Raw genomic sequence first — 21,208 nt, 5'->3', positions numbered from 1 at the left:
GCTTTCTAACTCTCAAAATTATAATACACTTAATCCCACAATTCACACTGAAACTACAATATTCTTACCAAATAAGGTTAGATTTTAAATATAATAATATCATAATAATTTCGTTTGTTATATGAGAGAATGAAAGTTTAATGGCGGACGGCGGAGGACATTGTTGTCGGGTGGGGGGGGGGGGTGTTTTCATGATGAATACAAATAAATTGTAAATTTTAAATTACATACTTCAAATAACTTAATTAAATTGTTGTTTATTTATTATCTAAACTTTAAATATAAAGAAATTATAAATTTTTAAATCACAATTTATTCATATGCACTATGGTTTTTTTTTTTAAACAGCCCAAAAATTATAGAGAAACTTATGAGTGGGATAGACACAATTTTCAAGATGGAGGATCTCCGTTTGCGTTCAATTTGTACCATAGACTAATAGAGTTTCACGTGCCTGTGTTAAATGTTAAATGTAAGACACTGGCCTAATCCGCTAAGGGAGAGCCTTAATCAAGGAACTGAACCAAACTGAACTGTTAAATGCAAGACTGCTGCAATATCCAAGATAAAAAACGACTACATATCGAAGATTGCTTTGTATTTTTTAGCTTTAAATGAACTTTAAAGAATTAACTTTGTAATTAAAATTCCTTATTTATTGATATCAAAATCTACAACAATCGTATAATCTAGCAACATTATGTACAATACGTTTGAAGTTTTCAAGTCACTTTGTCAACAAAAAAAGTAATTTTAGGTTAGAATTAAGAGCACTGAGAAAAAACTTGATTTAAAACTGAGATTTACCAATGCAGGCCTACCTATTAACAAAATGTTATAGTAAATAACTGTAACGAATAAAAGAATATTGCAATATTTAAATATACTATACTATATATTTCAAAGGACTAAAAACTTAAAATGCAATGCATTAAATCTTTAATTTCAAATATACGGCAGTACCAAGTGTCCCCCATTCTTTATAAGCGAGTAATATCTGTTGCAAAGTGGAAAACTCCCATAAGATTTTATACTGTACAAGATGACGACTCAGGTAACCACATTTTATATTTCTAATACTAGAAGTCCTCTCCCTTTATATGACCGTTCTTACAGGTACCGACTAACCTTTAAATTGTATGCAAATTGTGTAAAAATTTCAATTTTTTTTTATACTTTAGGCTCCTATTGCAATTTGCAAATAATTCAAAAAAGCTACAATTAGTATCATTTATAAATAAAACATCCTAATTTTTTCCATACATTGTTTTTTTTTTCAGAGATAATAAATGATCTATGCAAAGGTGATGCAGATTTAGAAAAACGACTTAAAATTTTGATGTTGGAAGTGGAAGTGATGCGTCAAGATGGTCGTCCAGCTCCAAGCATACTACGTAAACATCACTGGGAACATATACTGACTCTTGCAAGCAGAAACCAAAGATCAAGCTATCTAGTATACCTATGGAAAACACAAATGGCAAAAGAAAATGAAAAGGTAAACAAAACACAAATATAATAATTAAAATATATTGATACAGGAAATTCCACTATTTGATTCTTTTATATGATATATATATTTATCAGCTTATGTGATTTATTTATAACTATGAAAGGAAATTCTAAATTCAGATATTCTAAAATTTTCATAAAATGTGTTTTTGTAGTTCTGGTGTTAGAACTTTATATACTAATTTTATAGCGGCCAAAATCTGTTCACTTATGCAATTACTTTAATAATGGACTCTACTATTACCATGTTATAATTTTTTTTATATTTTAATAGGCAAAGAAGGAAGCAAGAAGAAAAGAGATGGCACTAAAATCTGAGCAAGTGGTGGAGAAGGAGTTTCCAGATGACCTCATATATGGAATCCAACATCAAACTTTGTTTCTGCGAATTCGTGACCAGTCAATTAACCAGTTCGATAATTATAGGTAAGGTATGTTAACAATAATGACAATTATTTCATATAAGGGCTATATAATACATCATTTGGATAGAATATAACATAGAGACATTGATAATCATTCCTATGTATGACATATATATGTAACAACAGAGCTTATTACAATTCTGTGCAATGTTTTACATGTCAATAAAAGAAATGAATGAAATTTTATAGTCATATTAAATATAATACATTACTATTTAATTAATATTTTACAAATGTGATTTCTAGAGCACTTCAAGCAATGATGTGGGGTCAACCAATAGTTATAGATTGCTCCTATGAACAGAACATGGTGTGGAGAGAAGCTGTTAATGCAGCCAAACAAATGACATTCGTGTTTGGAGAGAATAGAATTCATAAAGAGCCATTCAACATTCACATGTGTAATGTAGACTTAGAAGGCCATTTTATGAAACAATTACGTAAGAATATTCCATCATTAGAAGAGCCATGGTTTCCTCTAAACATTCACACCAAGAGTTACTTAGATATTTTCCCAAAGCAAAAGCTGGTATATCTGACACCACACTGCAGAGAAGAACTGACAACATTTGATCATGACACCATCTATATTATTGGATGCATGGTGGATAAGGTAAGTTGTTATTTAACATCTGCATTCTTTAGATTATATCATTTTCATAAACAATTAACTGAATTATATTTCAGATAAACACTGAACCACTTTCGCTAGCCAGAGCAAAACGAGATGGATTAAAAATGGCTAAATTACCTTTGGATAGGTATATGGAATGGGCGCCCGGCGCAAATAAAAGTTTGAACATAAATCACATGGTCCCAATTCTATCAGATTTAAAGGTATCAGGTGACTGGGATCACGCGTTACGTCATGTACCAAGAAGAAAGCTCATGGAAACCAAAATAATGGCTATGCAAAAGAAGATTAGGAGCAATCCACTAGCCAAAGAAGAAATATTTAAAAATTTCAATATGATCAAAGACAATAGAATACAGTCATTCAGAAAAAAGCGTGTAAAATCTAAACAATCTTTGTTGTATGATGATGATAGCATATAGAAATAAAAGGTCAATAATTTTTTTTGTTTTTATTTCTCGTTAAATCTTAGTAAATAAACATATTCCATAATATTTGCAAAAGAAATCCCTAAACAATAAATGTTTAACCTAGATTTGTACAATATCAAATTATACTTCATTTTTTATTAACAATTTTGGTATGTACAACAAACTTTAATCTATTATAAATGTCACTAAATAGTCCTAACTAGTGAAGATTGATGAGATGTAAATGTTCTTTATGTGTAAACATTGCAAATGATATTGACGAAGAACTAATACAAAATTATCATCGTTAAATATTTTCTTCAAATTTACTAATATTTAAATACACCAAGTATTAAATTGATTTTTTTATAATTATATTAAATGAATTACGCAACACGAATGTTTTTTTTTAAATTATTAGCACACAATTTTTGTGTGTAAATTTCGTGAAACTATGTTTGCAATATTACATTTATATCTTTACAATCTTCGTTCATCTAGTGACGTACATCCATACATCTACCTACAATTGCACACGATTTTACTCTAAATATGCCTTGCATATTTAAAACATACTATGTGCTATATGCTTCATGCATTTTATGTATACAAAAAATCAAAATACATAATGTCAACATTAATATTATGAAGAAAAAAAACCGTTTTAGATTCTATTATAGATCTAACATGATCTGCTATAATAAGGCGGTATGCAAAACGCACTCCAAGTATATCAACACAATCCTAACTTGAAAATGATTAATTACGAATTGTTAACATGATTTCTTATTGTGCAATTATATGCAAACTAATTATCTAATTGTTTTATGTACTCAGTGTATTTATAAAGATGTGCGTTTATAATTTTAATGTTAGCACATGTTATGAAAGAGAATGTATAAATGCAAAAAGGAAAAAATATTGTACTTATGGTGGAGTTTCAGAAAAAGTGGTAAAGTGTTGCCAGGTAAAGGAAATATCTGTACAAATAGTTGCTGGAAGTAATTAGGCCAGCGTTAGCATAATTTTAGGCTCTTGAAATATCGGGAGATCCAATTACAGATGTGTTACACCTTGAATTTGTCTAGTCAGGGGTAGGAAGGCACGTTTGCTTAAAGTTGATGTAGAAACCTTGTAGGTCCAGGGCCTCAAACCTTTAATCACCAAGTGATCCACTATATTTCTAAAACGAAAATTATAATGAATAGACGCTAAAAACCTAATTTATGTTACTTTTTCTACTTTACTCTTTTGAGACTGTATTTATACAAAAATAATTTCTCTCGATTTTAAATCTAAACCGAACTTGTGATTCATTTTGACCCGCGACCAAGAATGGTACCGACTCCCGTTTTATGTATTGCCGTCAATGTTCAATTGGCATCGAGTTTTGCAGTTTGCATTGTCAATTCAGTGTGTAATCACTAGATTTGTGTTGATACGCATGTCAGGTTAGCGTGTTGTATGAGATCGCGTGCACTAGGCCGGGGGCAGCTGGCGCATGTCGACGTCCGCTGCCGAAGCGGCCGGAGGAGCGGCTGCAGCAGGGGTGCGTTGTTTGATCGAGGCGAGGATCTCCTGCAGGTTGGAGGGCAGCGCGATGTCGGCCAGCGGCATCGCACTCGCCGCACCACCCACACCCGCCTCCACTTCCGGCGGCGTCATCGGTCGCGACGGAGAATAAGCTTCCTCCTAAACAAACAGAATTTACTATTATTACAAATCAAATCACGACACAATACTGCAGTTGAAACTAATAACTACCGCATGATCCATGATAGATGAATCCGCTTGTGCCATCTTCAGAATCTGCATCTTCTGTTCTTCAATTTGTCTGTTGAGCTCCTCCATCTTGGTGCGCAGCGAGGAGGTGGCGGGCGCGGAGCCGCTGCTCGTTGAGGAGCCCGGGCTGTACGCCTCTTCGTCGTCTGCGGATGCTATGATATAATCAGAGATTTGATGACCACTCAAAAATATTTAGTATAAGTCAAATACGAGATTTTTTAAAAGTAAACGTGCAGCTAGCAAAAACACGTCAACTTAGCGATTAACAAAACCAAATTAAAAGTCTGAAAAACACATATTTTTTAGTTACCTAAGGTGGCTGCGATCTTGTCTTTAACAGACGTGGAGAGAGGGGACGAAGAGTACGTCGGCAGTGGAAGCGCGCGTCGCTTGGGCGAGCTGGGCGGAGTGAAACCGCGCCCGCCCACCGGCGGTGTGTACGATCTCTTGCGAGACTCTCCTATCATCTAGACACACATTCAAATATATATTAATTTTGTTTCCACTGTCAAAATGCTTGCATAAAAATGTATCATCATCCTGCTCCTTATCTTTTCAAAGAACAAAGATAACAATAATATTTGTTTACAGGTGGTTGGCGATTGATAATCATTACAAATGCACCTATTTAAACATAAAACGCAAATAATGTTTAAACTAATGACTAATGTAGCAACTTATTTGTCGAAAAAAACTATTAGTATAAAGTAAATCATAAGTTACAAAATGTATTGTTTTGGGTTATCAAAACGCAATCTTTTGATTATTCACGCGCCATCTTTATTCAAGGATAGCGAACCTTTGTGGTTGACACTGGCATGCTATTAAAACTTTTTTAAATAACCTACAAAGCGATTATATCATAAATAGGTTATGTGTAATGAATCGAAATAAGAGAAGTTGAGCACAAACTTAATTTGGTATTTCGTAGTATTTATGGTTTCTCCAAATACCCACATAATGTAGCTAATTCATGCCAGTGCTAATTGAAGAAACATTATGACGTCAAGCACAATAGTAAAAGACAAGATGCAGGTCTGTGAAAAAGCATTTAGGTTACTAAGAAGATATGTTATGTAAAAAGAAGTAAAAGTTGAGGTTTACGCATTAAGGATAATAAAATCATAAAAAGTTACCCTTAACAAGGATTATGAATACATATTGTTTTATATTTACTCTGACATAAATTTAGCGAAAAGGATATCAAGGCCATAAAAAAATATAAATTTCTCTCGCCGGCGATAACAATCAGCTCCCGGTGTTTTCAAGATTTAGGTTTCAGATTTTAGGTTAGTTTTAATTATTTATTTACACAACGTAATGTTTTAAACTTAACGAATTAAAAAAATTATACTCACTACAAAGGATATGAGGGATAAGGAAATAGGAATGTTTTATATTCAACTTTAAATAAAACCTCGAACTCTTTACAAAATTAACCTATAACCTAGACGTGACAATACTAATATACAATTTTACAATTATCTTAATGAAATAAACAGAAATGCGAATATAACTTTATTAACCTACAATAAATTAATAGGTTTTATATCTGTTTTATTAACACTGATGTTATATTACATATATTTTACATAATAAATGCATTTTTCAAATGGCGGACTCTGATCTTAATACTAACGCAAAATAAGGAAAACTTAACAACTAATATTTTATTTACAAGCTGAAATTATATTTATACCTATTCCACCCATTCTCAACTAACCTTAGCGGGAATGATTTCTTTGGGAACAATGGGAGGCAATCTTTTTTTTCTCTGTCGTATAACTATCGCTATAAGTAGATGTGTCTTCACTTCCAAGCCTGGCCCGTCCAGAGGGAGGAGAACCGGGGGCAAGGATGAGTTCGCTGACAGGGGAACTATGTAAAAGTCTTTCACCGTCGCAGTGTTGGACACTTTGACAACTCCCAGTCTGAAAATACAACAAAATAATAAAAGAAAATTGATGAAAAAACTGTAAAAAATGATTAATTTTTTTTTCAATATATTTTTTTGTATATGTAGCAGTGTTAACCTATAGAACATACCTATTTCGACTACTAAGATAACTGTATAAAGCTATATATTGCATTTTTTCTTCATCATTTGCTGCTTGCAACCGCAATATAACAATATCTTTGTTGCCGGCTCGTTTCATTTTTAAAATATAATCCCATACAGTCTCCGGATTTATTCTACCGACGACGTCCAACTCTGCAGCCAGATCTTCTTCTAAATCCATTGCGTTGCCGGAAACCTGATATGATTAAATATATGAATAAATTGTCGTAAACATAATATCAAGTTATATAATTAATGATTGTTTACCTCGTGTGCTGCGACGTAGAATCTAGCGACATCTACCATATTGATGCAGCCATTCCAAACTATCGGCGCGGAGTTTTCTACAGTACTGCTCGGTTCTTGATCACTCTCCACTTCTGTAAGGGTATAAAAAAATTGACAAAATATTCACAAGAAAAAAAATTTTTTTTAAGGGTTCAAGATCTCACAAAAATTTAAAAATATATAGCAACTTTTTAGACTTTTATTATGTTTTTGACTATTAATGGCGCAGAATTTACTAAATTAATAAATACTTACCAGGAGCTTTATCATGTTTTGGCAAGTATGTGTTTGTTGGCATTATGCTGGTGTTGATCGAGAAAGACTTTGATGGATCATAGTCGGCTACACTATAATTAGTTATTTCATTTTTATAGTCGTCATAAACATCTTCTCTAGACTTTCGTAAATCTTCTTCGGAGAACGCGGATGTTATCATCGGTTCATGTGGATCGTATTCCGGATGAGTTTCTTTAAGCATTGCAGATTTCGGCCTTTCAATAGAATCTGAATCTGTTGAACTAAAACGAAAAAAAATATGAATCATAGTGTAATATTAATTGTCAATTAAAATAATGATGGAGGTAACTTACTCATTTTTGCTCTTGTATGTATTCTCTTGAGATTTGGATCTATGTTTAACTTTGTCTTCTGTGCTCTGTCGATGTTTAGATCTAGATCTACGTCTAGATGATTCTCTGGAGCGTGAGCGTCGTCGCGAGCGGCCCGAGGATCGGGAGCGATCGCGCTCTCGCGAAGTCGATCTCACGCTGTCTTTAGAACGCCTCTTAGATTTCAATCTGGATCTTGATCTGGTTTTCGATGTCTCACTGGAATCGACCTTGTCTTTATTGGAGTCTGCTCTCGATCTGGATTGCGATCGTGATCTAGATTTCCTATCGGATCGTCGCCTGCGATCCTCTTTTTCTTTTCTTGTTGATTTCCTTCGTGACGATCGTGAATTTCTACTATCTACATCCTTCTTAGATTCACGTTTACTCTTAGAGTGGCTCGATATGCCATTCTCTTTGTCCTTCTTTTTACTACTGCCGTGCTTTTTACCTGATTTATGACTGACTGAATCTGTTTTCTTAGTCCTAGGAGAAAAAATATATAGAAAAGATTTTAGATTTTACAACACGTAAACAATATATTTTAAGGCGAAACTGTACAACCAAAATGAATTGTGTAAATATAAATGATAAACAAACTCACGTGTCCTTATTTTCCTCCGTAGCTTGGTCATTGCCCATGGAGTCGTTGAGAGCACTCACAACATCTTCCACTGGGACATTGGGATCTAACTCTGTTGATACTGACTCTTTTGTTTCCATTACCTACAAAATATTTATTATTTGTTAGTTTTAATTTTTTAATTGCCTTAAGTTATTCAATTTCCAATTGACCTGCTTGTGTAAGGAAAAACAATGTTTCCAAACTTACCTCTTCTCCTTTATGTGTTTTCAGCACATATGTTTTGTTTGCAGCCAAAAGATCTAATTCAGATTTCTTTATCAATTCTAGCGAATGCTTAACTTCCTTATCTCTCCATTGCGCTAGTTCCTGGCTGGCTAATTCTTCTGGGGATAGTCTTACCTGAAAACCACAATTTTAAATTAATACAAATTCTGCTGTAAAATATTGATTAAATTGTTTATAAATACATACCAACTGTTGAGGTGTTATGGTACGATCGCATATTTTCTGCCAAAGCGATAGATTCTTCCTATCTTTAATATTAAACATTAATGATCTATATTTGGCTTTATATTTCATACCGACATCGCGGAATAATTCGTGCAATTCAAATTCCGTGTCAATTGCGAATTGTAGAATTTCATCCTCGGTAAATTTGGGACCTGAAGTCTCAGCCATTCTGATACTCATCTGCTCTTGCAGTGCTTTCTTTACATTGTCCCTGATAGGTTCTGCGGACGTTAATTTCATTCTGGGTTCGGAGACGTCCTTCCTCCGCGGCGTCGTTGGTGTAACTGATGGCATCTACAATGAATTCATTATCGTGAGTGCGCCAAACTCATGTAATCAATGTGTAAACATATCAAGGTCACTATACTACAAAATATGTATGTTTTAATAAATTCCTAAAGCCCTTATACAGGAAAAATTAAATATAAATAAAGTCAATTATTTCCTTTTTTAATATATATAACAACGAAGTATATAACTTATAATAAGCACATATCATATGTGTTATATTTTATTCAAAGATTTTTTTTATTATATTATGTTATCAAATGAAGTATTTTTCTTTAAAGTTTTTAGTGTCAAAAATAGTTTATCTAGTAAATATATGAAAATAATAATTATTATTTTAAATATATGATGCCAAAAGTGTGAGGTGTAATTTTTCGTAAAGATGGTGTTGTTTTTAATACAGTATGACATCATAAGACTGTAGATGTGTAGTCAAAACTCTGACGTAATCTTAAGACTTTAAGTTCGTTTTTGTACATACAATAAACACACAACACGTGAATACTAAGTGACTAATCTTCCGCAGTGGAATATTTGTGTTTGGAGCTTTATGTAAAATTTTATGACCGCGTCTAGTTGTGCATTTATATATGATCTGCCCAAAAAAAAAAGTTACAAAAAAATAATTTCTTTTTCTCGCAACTAGGTCTGTAGAAAATTGAACAAATCTTAGTACTATACACTATTCCTTACAGTAATTAGTCTATGACAAATTTCATCTGCAGACTTTAGATGTCTGCACTTATAGTATGAAGTGTGATACAAAATTATACCAAACTAGCGGACCCGACAGACGTTGTCCTGTCTACACGTCTTTAATTTGAATAAATTAATATGAAGTTAATATTTGATGAAAATTGTGAATTTAAACCATTCCCAGATCCCCTTGAACACACATAAAAAATATCATCAAAATCGGTTCAGTCGTTTGAGAGAAGTTTAGTGACATACACACTCACAGAAGAATTATATATATAAAGATATGCAAAGCATATATGGTTGTCTAAGTTATTAATCAAGTACAATATAAAAGTTAACTATTGCTTTCCCCTGCCGAAATATTTATAGAAAATCAGTCATCTCTCTCATTCCATCGGAAAAAAAAGTATGTAAAATTTTTCTAGGGCATATCTGGTCATGTTTGTAAATTAATAAAATTGCATTTTATCTACATTTAATTTACTAAGGATTTTTAGTGTCTATAATTTAAATTTTCGTCTCTTTTTCTTATAATTTTTATTTAGGTTTAAATGGGCTGTTTTATGTTGATAAGTATAATAATAGTTCAGAGCTTACTTACCTTTTCATTTGATGACTGGGATCTGTTTAAGGCGCGTACAGTCTTGCGGGATTCACTAGTTCTAGTGACAGGAACAGTATTGTGGGACTTCGGAGTTTCTATGATCTGTGGCTGAGGTATAGACTTGGGTGTTGCTAAAAATTTAGTCTGCAACGGTTTAGGTTCTTCTTTTGGTATGACTGGTTTGATTGAAATTTTTTCCTTGTAATCATGTGGACCTTGTTTCAATAGTTCACTCTGTTTCTTAGGTAATCTCTCAAAGTTTAATGTTGTCTGAATTTTGTTTGCTTCACCCGCTGACTTCTTACGCGATGGATTCGGTTTGATAGTACTAAGCGTACCGGGGCGTACAACTTCGAAAGTTGGATTCTTTTGCAGCCACAACTTTAGATTTTCTGCAGTTGGAGCATTTGGTCCTGCCAGTAATCTTCCAGACTTTCGTTCATATACGATAACCTTGAAATTATTATTATTTTATAAGTGAATTTTTTTGTTTTACACGGAAAAAAGGTATAGCAAAATATATTACAAATAAAACAAAAAATATAAAAAACATACCCTTGACTCTGCTTTTATTTTTTCTGGTCCCGCTTCATCAGTTTTCGAAGCTTGGGTGCCTAAAGAATCTTGTGCATGTTTTAAAATACAAGCGTCGCTACAGTAAATGCTGCTCGCCCGAGCTGACTTCTTGCATACTATGCAGTTGGTCTTAGATCCAGTGTCTTTGGGCAATATTGATGCAGCAAGTGATCTAGTTTCTTGACTTTCAACATTTTTTGCAGCTGCAGCAACCTAAGAAATTTTTCAATTAGTTATTACATTTCTATTGTGTACTTATAAAAAAAATGTCTTTTTTTCCATTAGTGAACGAAAAACTAATAAGTTGGTTTAAAAGTGTAATTATTGTGTTTGTCTACCAATATAATAACCAAAGGAAGAAGATTTGGAAACTATTTGTTTATAAAATTATTAATATAACACAAATTACCTTATTGGTTTTAGTTTTAATGCTTTTCACGCAATTGGGACATCTCCATTCAATGCCTTGGTCTTCCATTTGTTGGCCCATTGCCTTTGTGATGTTAACACATTTTCCATGGAACCAATCTTGGCAACTGTCACAGCAGATCATGAAACGGTTGTTGTGTGGCTGCTTACAAATACACCATAGTCTGCAAACAAAAAATGTCAATTATGTTAGCACATTATATTTATAAGAACTTCTTTGCTGCCTAGATTAGTTGAATTAGTCGATTTTCCTCTTTTGTCATATGTTTTTTAATAAATTTATAATCAACTAGCTGTCGGCCGAGACTCCGTCCGCGCGGAATTAAAAAAAACATAATTAGTAGCCTATGTGTCCTAAACCATGTTGTACATAAGTGCCAAATTTTATAAAAATTCATTCACCAGTTCCGGAGATACCTTCAAACATCCATCCATCCAAACATTTGCATTTATAATAACAGTAAGATAAGAAATGAGATAAAATGTATGCAACTCAAGTACCTGTTAGGATCATCCTCAGAGTTTAAGCTTTCTTGAGATTCAGCGGAAGGTTCTTCAACTAATGGAATTGTTTCCTGCTTCCTTGTACTTAATTTTCTATTAACATATTGCTTCGAGACATGTTGGAGAATAGGCTCAGGGGTTTGTATAACTGGAGACAGTGGTGCAGCCGCAATTGGAGTACCAATATTAGATCCTGTAGACTCCACCTGACTTTTCCGTTTAGAAGCTCTTGTGGCTGGTGCCTCAATAGGTGGTAAAGTAATCACACGTCCGTCCCGTCTCACAATTTCTATAGGATCCTTTTTAGGCAGCATTGTCTTCATTGTTTTAGACATTTGTAGAGATGAAGCCATTGAACCTGGAGAATGCTGAGGAATCGTTGACGGTACTAAAGGTTGCATTTTAGATAGTGTATCAACTTTACCAAGAACTTGTTTGTCAATAACCTCCTGTAAATTCTCCGAGCTTTCCACTAGTTGTGCAACATGCATCAAAACATCTTCAGGTAATCCTTCCTCTATTGGTTGTAGATCAGAAAGATCCAATGATGGTAATAATGGCCCAGCCAAACCTGGGCTAGCAGTTGAAGATATATTTGGTTGGATTTTCATTGGTGTTGTTGCTGTGTCTTGCAGAATTTGTGCTAGACTTGCATCATCTAACTGTGGGATAGCATCAAAACTCTTTCCAGGTTTATCTGTGGGAATCTTATTACTTTGCTTTAGGTATGTTTTTTGTACCACTGGAGATTTCAGCTTCTCTGAAATATCATTCTTAGAATCCATAACCTTCGCATCATGTATCTCAGGTGATTTTAAAGATAGGTTTATTTTTTTATTTGTAGGCACTGAATCTTTTTCAGGTTTAGACACAACTTTGGTATCCGTTGATACTCTTCTTATAACATCTGGAGTTGAGAACAAGGATGTCATGTCAGAGAGCAAAGCAGTCACATGTGCTGGAGTTTTCTTTTCCTTTTTAATAACTTTTTGTACTTGTTTCGGAACTACCTTGACCTGATCACTAAATGTTCCAGTGGTCACAGGTGATAGTAGACTTTCTTTATTTGGCGTCATTGCTGATTCTACTTCTTTCTTTTCAAACATAGCATTCTTTTGTTGAATCTTTTCTCTTATATCCCTTCGAACTATGCTCCTGTTAGCTTTAGGTTTCGGAGTTTTAACATCTGATTTAGTTTCTTTCAAAGACATAGAACTCTTTAAAATCCTTGGTTTTATTTTATTTTTCTTTAACTTCATGGACAATGATCTGTCCTTAGTATCTTTATAGTCAGAATCTGAGTCTCTGTCTGGTGCACTTTCACTTGATGAACTGATTGATGATGAATCCGTGTTTTCTTCATGTTTTTTCTCCACTTCTGCCTTTTTCTCAGCTTCAAGTTGCTTTGATTTAGTAAAGACGGGTAGAGGTTTATGTAAAAGGTCATTACCCTTCAATATAACAGATGCTTCTGCTGGGTTTATGATTATCTTTTTACCTTTAGGTATTATCTGTTGTTCCAAAATAGTGATCTTTTTATTACTTTGAATTGGTTTTTGTATAGGTGTGCGTGTTATTTCAATAACGGGATCCTCAAAACCAATAAATGCTTCATTTCCTTGTGGTAATACTTGGCTTGGTGATGTAAGCGATGTGTAGCAGTGGTCATTTTGAAATCCCACTAGACTATTTTCTCTTGTTTCTATCCTTAAAGACTGTAACATTTCAGCTCCGCTATCTGAAAATAAAATTTACAAAATCATAAACAACGTAACTAAAGTTATCTGTGAATAAAGCCTTTCACACTTTTGAAATGTAAAATTAATAATGTTTTAAAATTCAATCTAATTATTTAAATTATTTTTAATTTTTTATCTACAATATATTAATGTGTACAAAAATAAATACAACTTACCATACTTGATAATGCTGTTAGGTTCATCATAATAGCTATCGACAGATAGTGTAACATGTGGTATCTTATCATCATCATTTTCCGAATCAGTGGCATCATCAGGCCGGCCCTCATGGCCAACACGGACCACACTTATACCGGCACTTTGCGATCCATCAGTCCCTGGAATATTAGTATTAAATGTTAAATATATAAAAAATATACTAACTGTACTAGTTGTTTAATTATCAGGATAATGAACTGTCATTAGTAGCCTGGAAGAAATATTTCATTAGAAAATAATGAAAATTACCCATACAGTATAATGTAAATAATACTACATAATAGTTATTTCTATCAATTTTTATATACCACTGATTAAGGCATCTAAACGGGTAGGTAAATATTTACTATTCCGCAACTAAGTTGTTTACAAACAATAATAAATGTAACAACTAAAGAGTTCAAAATGAATTCATTTTAATATTTCCTCTAATTGTCATTAGCTAAAAGTAAAACGAGCATTTTTATATAACTACTTAATAGATTATTAAATATAAACATAAATTATTATAAACTTATCAGCATCATTAATTTCCTGAGGAATATTATAATTTTCCTGTAGACAGATTTTTAGTAGCATTGGCAATCTTTATGTTCAGTAAACAATTTAAATATGTATAGAAATTAACCGTTTTATACAAATCAAAAAGAGAAAAAGAACTTACCCATGAGAGTACCCAATAAGTTTTGATCCACAGACAGAGATCCATCCTTGTTGACAATAACAACAACTGAACTATCAGATTTAGATGAAGGTCCATTGAGATCTGTATAGTTAGTTATTACGGTATTGGCCATTTTTCTTAAGAATTTATGCCACAATATATTTCAAACTCCTCTATTTTTAGCCACTTAGAACACAAGCACCGCGTCTAACTATAAACACGCTGGACGCCATTTTGAAATCCAACAAGCTGCAAAAAGGCGCCGATTGTAGTCCTCTCTAATACCCTCAATACAAGTTGGTTTAGATTATTTCAAAAACGATAAATAAAATTAAATAAGAGAATATGATAAGGATTGGATCATTAATAACTTGTTTTAAATATTTAAAACGCGAATAAAACAAAACACATAACACCGACGTTCAACGTTGACGTGAATAACACGAAGTTGCCAGTTTCTTCAGGTTAAGACCCTTTGTTCTTTGCTCTCTGGCTTTAACAAATATATCGATTCGTTTTAAATTAATAAATGCTTTTTTAATGATTAACTTTGTTTTTCATTAGTATCAAAAACGTAAGCAGAATATGCAGCGTAGTTTACTAATTCTCAAATATAAGCTCATAAGTTTTAAATGAGCAGAGAGCATAGACAAAAGTGACAAATGAGCTACTTTAATGAGATGCGTGAAATGAAATGCCTTTCCTTAGAGATCTGTCATTTTCCGGACACGAGTATCTTGGTTATTTTATGTAGTGTTACGATAATATTTACTAAAAATGAGTTATTCAAAATTTGATCTTACGTTTAAAATAGGTCAATATTTAGACCGACATCTCGTGTTTCCACTTTTGGAATTCTTAGCCGCTAAAGAGGTAATATTTATTTTCCACTTGCTGACGCTTACTATGCTTGAAACGCTTTCATATATTTCTATAAACTACTATTATAAATTGAGATAATTCTTGTTATTTGTTTCTACTTTTAATTGCAGACTTATGATCAGTCGGAACTACTGCAAGCAAAGTTGGAGATACTTAGTAAAACCAACATGATTGACTATGTTATAGACATTCGCAAATCCCTTTATCCCTCGGAAGGTATTCCAGAGGTAAGATGAACTGCACTGTAATTTTTCAATTTTAATAATTATAATAACTATAAACATGTTTTATATTATAAAAATTAATGAACATGAAATCTAAAATTGGATGGCCCACTATCTGATAGTACAGTAACAGTTTCTCTTTAACTTTTAGGAAATAAAGGCCCGCCGAGGAGTTGTTCTGTCACAACTACAAGAGCTGCAGGATGCAGTGGAACCTGTTCTTCGTCTCATGCAGAGAGATGATGTTATGAAAACTGTTGAAACTATGAGAGATCCTAAAACTCTTATCAACTATTTAACAACTAACAGGGAATTTGAGGTGATATAGAAATTATTATTTCTTCTATTTTTATATAAATACTAATTTTTGCCCATGACTTCGTTCGGAATGAAAAAAACATAATTGTGTTCTGACAGACCATGTTCTATATGTATGCCAAATTTCATCAAGATCCATTCAGCCATTCTGGTTATACCTTCAAACAAAAATCCATCCAAACATTCACATTTATAATATTAGTAAGACATATGTAAAAATTAATAACTTAATTGCTATTTTTATGTGTTTTAGTTCAAAATTGAGATGATTGATAGCATGTATCAATTAGCTAAATATCGGTATGAGTGTGGTAATTATGAAGAGTCAGCATCATACCTTTATTTTTGTCAGCTTGTCATGTCACCTACTGATAAGGTAAGAATATTATCTTAATTATAACTTTAGATAGAATTTTCATTCAATTACTTTAAAATGTTTCTGCTTAAAATTATTTATAAAAGTAGCAAAATAAATATGTTGCATCTAAGAATACCAAATTGTTGTTATGGGATACAGCAAACTGGTTAATTATCATTTCATATCATTCAGTACATATACTGGCAAAATTGGTTAAATTAAAAATTGTTATGAAGATCACTTTTCTATTTGTTTTGTTTAAAGAAATAAAATTTATGTTTAAAGCAACATAATATATTTAAGTAGTGAAGGATTCAGATTTACACAAAATTCTAGAATCATAATGAGGGTGAAAGTTATTTCTATGTCCTTGCAGAAGTAGTATTGATTGAAACCACTCTCCACATATTTCACACTGGTAAACTAACAATGGAGACTTGCCATTGCATTCTGTTTTCAATTTAGCCATAAAATGACTTACTTTGTACCTAAAAAAATAATAAGCAATTTTATAGAGATTCTCAAAATCTAAATACAGTTATTCTTAAATTTAAATACCTGTGATTATAGAGTTGTTCGTAGTTTCTGAATTTACGATCACAAGCATTACATAACAGTAATTTTGGCAATGAGAATTTGTAACACATATTCAACCACGGACAGAAGATCCAATGTTGTTCTGCATTTTTGTATGACTGAAAACTCATGTTGCAAGCGTTACATTCATAATTACTTGAAATTGTATGCTGTTTTGAGTGCTTCAGTAGTCTGGGAATACTTGTAAAAACTTTTTCACAAAATTCACACTGTAAAAGTGATGATGTTTTTATTTCTCGTACACAGTCTGTGTTTTCTTCTTTACCACATTGTCCTGAATGATTCAAAGCTAATTCTCGACAGGGCCAAACCTGGAAGCACTCGGTGCATGTCCACACAACTTGCCATTGTTGTTGGCATTCTGGCATAACATGTCTCATTGCATAATGTTTTTTCAATCCAGTTACGTAAACAAAATCTTTTCCACATACATTACAAGGATGTGTGTTCATAGTTTTTGAAAATGGCCAAACAACATTAAAAGTTTCCTTCTTTTTTGTATAATCTAATGTTCTATTTAACATATGGATATTTTTCATAATTTGTGCATTAGTTTCTTTTACTTTTTCAAGGCTATATTCAAGTGGATTAATATTCTCATCAATTGAATTGTTTTCTAATGGGGTATTTTTAAATAAATCAGCACTATTTGGTGTATCTCTATCCTTATTCACGTTAGAGTCGTTGAGCAGAGATATTTTCATTATTTGAGGCCTATCTTTACTAAACGAGTTTTTCATAGGCTCTTTCCAATCTGGTTGATAGTTCGAATATGGACTAGAATTGTTGGATATCTCTTTGCAACATGAATCTAAATCTATATATTTCATTTCATCACCTGATACCGCCTTGATAATTAAACGAGAATTTTCTGGACTCTTCTTTTTCTGTTCTGTAATCCCATCCAACCATTCACTGAATGTTGTTTCAGTAAAATCATTATTGATTGTTACAAATAACGATTTAAAATCAAACCCCTCCTCAAATTTATGCACTATTAACTTTGCTGACATTTTCACAAATGTCTATTTGACATTTTTATATCTTAAAAAATTAGTCATCAAAGGAAAAAATCAATTAAAGACATATGATTTAAAAAAGGTTGAATTGCACTACCTCTTGCGAAATGTTAGGTAACAAAAATTAATTATGGTTTATGGATAAAGGATGATACACAAATTTTAAAAGAATTTAATATTTCGTGAAAGTTGAGCTATGACTTTTTTTACTGCTCCATACAGTTAAAATTACATATTTACTAATCCAATATTGTACTTTTTGCAGAACTATCTTTCCGTACTTTGGGGTAAACTGGCGAGTGAGATTTTGGTACAAAACTGGGACGGAGCACTCGACGACTTGACTAAGTTACGCGAGTTTATAGACAACGGTGGCGGCGGAGCGACCGCAAGCAACATGCAGGCGCTACAACAACGTACTTGGCTGGTCCACTGGTCACTGTTTGTCTTCTTCAACCATGTGAAGGGCAGAGACCTGATCATTGAGATGTTCTTGTACAAACCATTGTAAGTTGACAACTACTTTCTACAATCAAAGCTTAAATAAATATTTATAAACAAACAAAAAATATCCTGTCAGTTAAACTAGCTACTGCTACTTCATTTGGTTTCACATTTACTATAAATGTTGTCTTCCATTGTTTCAGGTATTTAAATGCAATTCAAACGATGTGTCCCCACATATTGCGTTACTTGGCCACTGCTGTTATTATTAATAGATCAAGGCGCAATGCTCTGAAAGACCTTGTGAAAGTAATTCAACAGGAAGCTTATACATACAGGTATAGCATAATTAGATAACTGAGCAGCAAAGTAATCAGTAGCATTACTATGGATCTGATTTACTCCAATTAACATAATAAAAATTGTTGTGTTTGATATGATTAATTAACTTTCTTAATTATTATTACAGGGATCCAATCACAGAGTTCATTGAACATTTGTATGTTAACTTTGATTTCGAAGCAGCGCGCAGGAAGTTGAATCAATGTCAAGCTGTTCTGCTCACCGACTTCTTTTTGATTGCCTGCTTAGAGGAGTTTGTTGAAAATGCGCGCCTGATGATCTTTGAGACATTCTGCAGAATACATCAAGTCATCAGTATTGGGTACAGACACTTTTCAGTTTTATGGTCAAAATGAGGAAAGTTTTTAAAACATAAAGAAACAATCATACTTAATCGGAAATTTAGCATAGATGTAAAAGTAGTCATAGTCAAGAAGAAGCATAAGCTAATAAGTTTTTTCAATTCCATGGACTGATTCGCGAGCGACAGCTAGTACTAATATAATCAAAATATTAAGCACATATAAATCACTCTTTCTTAACTCTTATTTAGTATATGTTGAACCTTATTTGTTGGTTAATGTGTTTCCATCTTTGCAGAATGTTGGCAGAGAACCTGAATATGCAACCAGATGAAGCTGAATGCTGGATTGTTAACTTGATTCGTAACGCAAGACTGGATGCTAAGATTGATTCCAAGTTAGGTCATGTTGTTATGGGTGCACAACCCCTTTCTCCATACCAGCAGTTAGTGGAGAGAATTGATTCATTGGCTGTAAGGTCGGAAGCTCTTACTTCTATAGTAGAAAGGAAGCATAAAGCCCGCAATCAAGATGTAAGTTGTAATATAAATTTACTTTTAATCTTTACACAATCGATGCCAACATTATTTTTTTATTAAAGTTAACTCACAAGATAATAGCAGTGAATGTGATAATCTATTAGATTGTGTAAACCGCCAATACATAATTCAATAGTTATATTGTACTGCCCTTGAATGTAAAAACAAAGTTGATAATGGTAAATTTTATTTTTAATTTCAGATCCGTTGGGGCGCACAAGAATTCTAGCATTCGGACAGAACTATAATTGCTGGTGTAAATTAATATCTTTCTAAATAAAACATTATATACAATGTGTATTTGTTTGATTTAATAAATAAAAGAAAGAAATCTTCACTTATACATTCTAATTTAATTACTTAAAAGCTACTCTACAGGTTTAATAGTGATAAATCTTGACAAAATAAAAGCAACCAGTATTGTTGATAAAACAAAAAATACCACAAATATGTAAAATGTATCTTCTGAAAAAACATCAGTAAATGCTGGTATTTGATTGTACAATTCTTCTACAACATGCAGGTTGCCTTTGTTAGAGCGTACCATGTTGCTTACTTCTTTTTTGTTTTCTTTTTCTCAGATTTAGTTTGCACAACTGAAGATACTTGTTCAACTGGTGCAAGTGAGGAGATGTGCTTATTTAATAATTGTAAAATTTCTAAGCATGTAAGGTTACCACTTTTTATTACTACGTTTTTCACTTTAGCTGTTTCTAAAAATAAAAAGAAGTTTATTATGTATACAAAGGCACATAAAATTATAGTAAATAAATAGGCTTTATGTGAAAAATACAAATTTACCTGTTATTAAAGGAGCAATTGATATATTAATTGTTGGTTCACTACGATCACACACTACCTCAGTTTTAAGAGAACAATTTGGATTTGTAACAGCAATTTTTGGAGAGCTTATAAGATGAAGAAAATTCCTGAAAAGTAAAACTTGTTAATGAAAGTAATAAAAATGATATGGTATACACTTCATAAAAAGCATTTCTTACTATTTTTTATTGTAGATAGCTGATTAAAGAAAAAACTATTGTACAGTGACACTTCTACGTCATAAAATCAATAATACATTTAATGTTAGTACCAGATAATAATAAAGATATTCCACACTTAAAAGATGAGAAGAGAGAGTTCTATACTTCTTTAACGTAGTAGCAAACAAAATGATAAGTAAATTGAGTCGAAACTGGACTAGAGGGTAAAATATAGGAATGGGAATGTCGTGACGTATGATTTGACAATATACATCAGGAGTTACAGGTTATAAGGGTTAATTTTACCTTGTATGACCAACATTATCACTAAAGGGATCAAATTTGACGGTGATTCTTTTAGCTGCCTTAAGATTTACACCCCTGAGTTGTTTCGCAATTGCTGATACTACACCCCCTGATCTTCGTACAGTTCCACTGTAAGGGATAGACATATTTTCTTTTTCTCCCAGAAAATTGAGGGATGCAAAAATAGTTAACCGTAGACAACCATCGTCCAAAAATGTTCTTCATTTCACAGAGTAAATAGAACCATTTTCCTTTATTATTTCAGTATCTTGGATCGTGTGCTATGATTTTTTGAGTGATAGATTACATATACACTTGTTACTTAGCTCTCGTGCTCTTTATCCAAGCTTTGTAT

General features: G+C 32.6%; 5 protein-coding genes across 6 annotated transcripts; 2 read left to right on the top strand and 3 right to left on the bottom strand.

Annotated features, from left to right (window-relative positions):
• Positions 1-890: 890 nt before the first annotated feature.
• rswl (tRNA methyltransferase roswell) lies at positions 891-3,012 on the top strand. Its single transcript, XM_013320959.1, has 5 exons — positions 891-1,054; positions 1,281-1,498; positions 1,787-1,938; positions 2,184-2,550; positions 2,625-3,012. Exons 1-5 carry the CDS (start codon positions 922-924, stop codon positions 2,991-2,993), a joined length of 1,239 nt encoding a protein of 412 aa, XP_013176413.1. The 5' UTR covers positions 891-921; the 3' UTR covers positions 2,994-3,012.
• Positions 3,013-3,406: 394 nt separating this feature from the next.
• pps (protein partner of snf) lies at positions 3,407-14,966 on the bottom strand. Of its 2 annotated transcripts, none has more exons than XM_013320957.1 (17): positions 14,540-14,966; positions 13,833-13,994; positions 11,915-13,655; positions 11,394-11,577; positions 10,964-11,197; positions 10,406-10,861; positions 8,779-9,111; positions 8,554-8,706; positions 8,326-8,447; positions 7,704-8,207; positions 7,369-7,631; positions 7,093-7,205; positions 6,813-7,021; positions 6,490-6,697; positions 5,077-5,233; positions 4,746-4,918; positions 3,407-4,673 (listed from the first exon to the last, which is right to left on the bottom strand). In XM_013320957.1, the coding sequence occupies exons 1-17, from the start codon at positions 14,670-14,672 to the stop codon at positions 4,461-4,463; spliced, it is 5,358 nt and encodes a 1,785-aa protein (XP_013176411.1). In that variant the 5' UTR covers positions 14,673-14,966; the 3' UTR covers positions 3,407-4,460. The 2 variants fall into 2 exon arrangements, with proteins under 2 accessions (XP_013176411.1, XP_013176412.1); XM_013320958.1 differs by having other exon boundaries at positions 4,746-4,909.
• Positions 14,967-15,220: 254 nt separating this feature from the next.
• Positions 15,221-19,860, top strand: eIF3e (eukaryotic translation initiation factor 3 subunit e). Its single transcript, XM_013321606.1, has 9 exons — positions 15,221-15,412; positions 15,532-15,648; positions 15,797-15,964; positions 16,217-16,339; positions 18,203-18,444; positions 18,585-18,719; positions 18,851-19,045; positions 19,324-19,558; positions 19,767-19,860. The coding sequence occupies exons 1-9, from the start codon at positions 15,317-15,319 to the stop codon at positions 19,791-19,793; spliced, it is 1,338 nt and encodes a 445-aa protein (XP_013177060.1). The 5' UTR covers positions 15,221-15,316; the 3' UTR covers positions 19,794-19,860.
• Positions 16,596-17,976, bottom strand: LOC106124692 (zinc finger protein 652). The gene is made up of 2 exons (XM_013321608.1): positions 16,880-17,976; positions 16,596-16,809 (listed from the first exon to the last, which is right to left on the bottom strand). The coding sequence occupies exons 1-2, from the start codon at positions 17,929-17,931 to the stop codon at positions 16,620-16,622; spliced, it is 1,242 nt and encodes a 413-aa protein (XP_013177062.1). The 5' UTR covers positions 17,932-17,976; the 3' UTR covers positions 16,596-16,619.
• Positions 19,861-19,897: 37 nt separating the features above from the next.
• Positions 19,898-21,098, bottom strand: mRpL53 (mitochondrial ribosomal protein L53). Its single transcript, XM_013321609.1, has 3 exons — positions 20,854-21,098; positions 20,366-20,493; positions 19,898-20,277 (listed from the first exon to the last, which is right to left on the bottom strand). The coding sequence occupies exons 1-3, from the start codon at positions 20,997-20,999 to the stop codon at positions 20,117-20,119; spliced, it is 435 nt and encodes a 144-aa protein (XP_013177063.1). The 5' UTR covers positions 21,000-21,098; the 3' UTR covers positions 19,898-20,116.
• Between the last annotated feature and the right edge of the window lie 110 nt (positions 21,099-21,208).

The sequence above is a fragment of the Papilio xuthus genome, unplaced genomic scaffold (genome assembly GCF_000836235.2).
Source record: "Papilio xuthus unplaced genomic scaffold, Pxut_1.1 DF825946.1, whole genome shotgun sequence".
In the NCBI taxonomy this organism is placed as follows: Eukaryota; Metazoa; Arthropoda; class Insecta; order Lepidoptera; family Papilionidae; genus Papilio; species Papilio xuthus.
The sequence above is the reverse complement of the archived record's forward strand: the minus strand, read 5'-3'. Positions and strand labels throughout refer to the sequence as shown.